Below are 4539 nucleotides of genomic sequence, written 5' to 3'. Positions count from 1 at the left end.
AAACTGTCATAAAACAGATATATGGATAAGGGTCAAACCAATGGTCAATTATCTGAAAAATCAATTTTCTGATGCATTTTTAATATAGTAAAACGGATATATGGATAAGCTCGATCCCAGCCAGGGGCTCTGCCCCTTGGACCTCGCCAGGGGCTGCTGCCCCTTGGACCCCGCTCCCAGGGGCGCTGCCCCCGGACCCCCGTTCGTTCAGGGGCTTCGCCCCTAAATGACAGTGTACTTTGAAACTTGATCAAACTTAAACAAGTGTGTACTCCACACCTTCCTTACTTGTTTAATATTTATCAAGATCATTTTTGGTCAACACAAAGTAATCTCATTACACTTAAATAACATTGATGATCAAAATCACCAACAAATTCTGGCATCTTTGACTCTGATTTCATATATTTTCACTATTCTATATATAAAATGTACATAAAAATTAAAATATCAACATTATTTTTTATTGTATATATTCCTGTTATATTTTTTACTAGAAATAGTATGAGGTCTACTAAATACTTCGTTGTAGTTGTAATTATAGGGAAGTTGAAAATAGTTGATTATCAAATAAGATACATGGGGGAATTTCAAGAATGTTGAATTTTGGTATGAGATTTTCGAAAAATATTAATTTCAATGAATTTTTATATCTGGTGAAAAGTAAGCTTGATTTGGTAGATAATTCTAATATTAGTTATATTTTTCAGACCAACATCCTAAAATACAATATTTTGTAGAGATAGTTGATGATGTTGGTACATATCTTAATAATGTAGGTGTACGCAACTATACAGTGAACTAGATGAAACTGAAAACCAAAAAGAAGTTATGTTTCTTAATGATGGTAATCTAGTTGGTTACGAGGATCCGGTAGAAGTCTATTTAGATATATCTGATATAGAAAGTAATTCTGATAGAGAAAATCGGATGATGAACCTAGAAATACGTTTTTAGATACTCTATTGTATAGTATGCCCCCTTTATTGTAATGTATAGGCCTTGTTCAAGTTAAACCTCCATAATAGAGCAATACCATAGTCAAAATATCGAATTTCTACAAATATTATCAAGGAAAGAATCTCTTGAAGTGGTTGTTGGAGATAAATACCTTGAGGGAGGTTTTTAGTAATAGACAACCAACCAAATGAAGATTCGAGGTTGTTTGTTATAAGAAAAATATTCTTGGTTGATTAGGGATAGTACAATGAAATCCTGTGATGGACTTTAAATCACAAAAATTGTTGATGAACAAACATGTTATTCAACAGAGTTACATCTAAAGCATCAACAAACAAACAAAATAGTTTCGAGCCACTTGATTGTTGAAGTTATGGATGGAAATTAGAGCAAAGCCTATTGGGGAAATGGCATCCTCACGTATATGAATTCAAAGTACGAAATTACACATACCAATAGGCTTGCGGGTAGAACCACAAGTGCTTACATTGTTAATGGGTAGCAATGAGGATTCATTTACCAAACCCCCCCACATATTTCTATAACTGGTAAAACATAATCCTTATGTATTCATACAAATGATGTTGATCAGTTTGAGTTCCTATATATCTCACTTGGTTTCTTGGTCAGGATTATTACTTTTTAGATGTGGATACATGATCAGTAATTTAAATACATTTTCAACGTTTTGTAGGTACGTTTTTCCCTCAAGTGTTGTAGGAGGATGCTACAAGCAGATGTTTCCCACCTAAAGGACAACTTCAAGGGTACCACATTACTTTAAGTTGCGATAGACAGGCATAACCACATATTAATTACCAATTATATATATTTTCTGATAACATTGTCATATGATTATATCAAAGACAAATTACAAAGGTTCTCAGAGAAAAGCATAAAGACTATAAGGAATAAAGCGGATACAAATACTAGCTAGACAGAAACCCTAATGGGCTAAAGACAAAAAGGGCCCATAAACAAGTGGGCTAATAATATAGACTCACATCCCCCCTCAAACTCACAATGTCGCAGCAATAAGCATTGAGAGTTTGTCACATAAGAACCGAAACCGAGAAGCCGATAAAGCCTCCGTAAAATTATCCGCAAGCTGCAAAGTTGATGAAACAAATGGAAGCGAAATGGTCCCAAGCTGCACATGATGACGAGTAAAATGACAATCAATCTCAATGTGCTTCGTCCGCTCATGAAAAACATAATTCTTCGCAATTTGTATCACACTTTTATTATCACAATTCAAGGGAGTAGGTGAAGAAATGTAAACTCCCATATCCGCAAGCAGCCATTGTAACCAGATAATCTCGCATGTAGTTACAGCCATAGCACGATATTCAGCCTCCATGGAAGATCTAGAGACAACATCCTGTTTGTTGCTCTTCCATGAAATAAGAGACTCTCCAAGAAATACACAAAATCCAGTGGTAGACTTACGATCATGACGATCACCATCCCAATCAGCATCAGTATAGGCACGTAACTCAAGAGAAGATGTCGAGGAAAACAAGAGAGTCTGAAACTGAGTGCCACAAAGATATCTCAGAATACGAAGAACAGCTCCCCAATGAATAGAAGTAGGTGCAGTAACAAACTGACTGACAATATGAACAACATGAGCAATATCTGGACGAGTGACTGTGAGATAAACCAAACTTCCCACCACAGTACGATAAAGATTTGGATCAGACAAAGGAACACCATCAGTAGGAGAGTATCGAGCATTGGTTTCAAGAGGGGTATCAACAGTCCGATTGTCAGAAAGTCCCGCCCGTGTAAACAAGTCAGATATATATTTAGTCTGGGAAAGAAGGTACCCTTTCTTAGACTGAGCGACCTTAATACCCAAGAAATAACGCAGCAAGCCCAAATCCTTCATAGCAAATCAACGAGCTAGATCATGCTTCAAAGACTCAATACCACCATGGTCATCACCTGTAATAATCATGTCATCCACATATAAGGACAGAAGAATCCATCATGCACTCGAGCATCTAACAAACAGAGCAGAATCGTGATTACTCTGGACAAATACAAGAGAGGTAATCACTGTGGAGAATTTCTCAAACCAAGCACGAGGGGCTTGCTTGAGCCCATACAAAGCTTTGCGAAGCCGAAAAACCTCGCCTGGTCGATGCTTAATTCCTGGAGGAGGGGTCATATAAACCTCTTCATGAAGGTCACCATTCACAAAGGCATTCTTGACATCCATTTGAAAGATCTTCCACTGTCGAACGGATGCAACTGCAATCATAGTACGAACTGTCGTCATCTTTGCAACTGGGGCGAATGTCTCCTCGTAGTCAAAACCATACTGTTGGGAATACCCTTTTGCTACAAGTCTAGCCTTATATCGTTCAACCGATCCATCAGCTTTTGTTTTTATCTTGTACACCCAACAACAGCCTATCGTATGTTTCCCAGGAGGTAGAGAAACCAAATCATATGTATGAGTCTGATGAAGAGCAGTGAGTTCTTCAGCCATAACATTCTACCAAAGAGGATCTAAAACAGCTTCTCTATATGATTCAGGTTCAGACAGATGATGGATGCTTGCTACAAATGAAGCAAACGGTCCTGAATATGTAGAGTAAGAAAAATTTGGTAGCTTGGTGGACTTGACATAAAGAGAACATCTCCTGAGGGGTGGTGGTGGAGGAGGATCCTCAACTTCAATAATCGGAGGATCTGGCTCAGGAACAGGTGGAGTCGAGGCACCCTCTGAAGAAGTGGGTGTGTCATGTGCCGAGGGATCATGTGGCATAGATGAGTCTTGAGCTTCTATATCTTCATTAAAAGGATCAATATGCAGAAGATCAGACTTTGTTACATTGTGGGTTGTAGCAGGAATCGAGTAGAAAGGAATATGTTCCAAAAAAGTAACGTGCAGAGAAACATATAACTTCTGACTCACAGGATCATAGCAACGGTATCCTTTCTGACCAATCCCATACCTCAAAAATACACAAATAGCAAATTTCGGCCCTAGCTTGTTCCTTTCAACATGAGGACGAAGAACAAAACAAGTACATCCCAAAAACTCATAAGGAAGAGTAATCTGGTGGATGACCATATAACTTCTCAAAAGGAGATATTCTTGAATTCAATGAAGTAGGGATACGATTAATCACATACACAACAGTTAGGACTGCTTCTCCCCAAAAGGCATTAGGGACCTGTGCAGACAGGAGCAAAGAGTCGGCAGTCTCAACAATATAACGATGTTTTCGTTCTGCCACACCATTTTGTTGAGGTGTGTCAGTACACGAAGACTGGTGTATGGTGCCAGTAGAAGCAAGTAACTGAGTGAAATCATTAAAGGTATATTCTCCCCCTAAGTCACACCTGAAGCAGTTAATCACAACCGAATGTTGAGTTTTAACAAGAGCTCTAAAATTGGTGTAAATACCAAAGAAAGCAGATCTGCGTTTCATAAGATAAACCCATGTATATCGAGTATAATAATCTATAAAAGATACATAATAGGTTGACCCACCTTTTGTGGATACTGGTGTAGGACCCCACACATCAGAATGAATAACATCAAAAGGAGTAGTAGAACAAGAC

The 4539-nt window shown here is 38.1% G+C and overlaps 1 protein-coding gene across 1 annotated transcript; it reads right to left on the bottom strand.

Annotated features, from left to right (window-relative positions):
- Nucleotides 1–1978: 1978 nt before the first annotated feature.
- Nucleotides 1979–2851, bottom strand: LOC111901039 (uncharacterized mitochondrial protein AtMg00810-like). The gene has a single exon (XM_023896904.2). The coding sequence runs from the start codon at nucleotides 2849–2851 to the stop codon at nucleotides 1979–1981; it is 873 nt and encodes a 290-aa protein (XP_023752672.2).
- Between the last annotated feature and the right edge of the window lie 1688 nt (nucleotides 2852–4539).

Source organism: Lactuca sativa, chromosome 7 (assembly GCF_002870075.4).
Source record: "Lactuca sativa cultivar Salinas chromosome 7, Lsat_Salinas_v11, whole genome shotgun sequence".
Taxonomy (NCBI): Eukaryota; Viridiplantae; Streptophyta; class Magnoliopsida; order Asterales; family Asteraceae; genus Lactuca; species Lactuca sativa.
The sequence above is the reverse complement of the archived record's forward strand: the minus strand, read 5'-3'. Positions and strand labels throughout refer to the sequence as shown.

What these genes read in the sequence shown, in the direction of transcription:
- LOC111901039 (XM_023896904.2), bottom strand. Translation starts at nt 2,851, where the DNA reads ATGAAGGATTTGGGCTTGCTGCGTTATTTCTTGGGTATTAAGGTCGCT.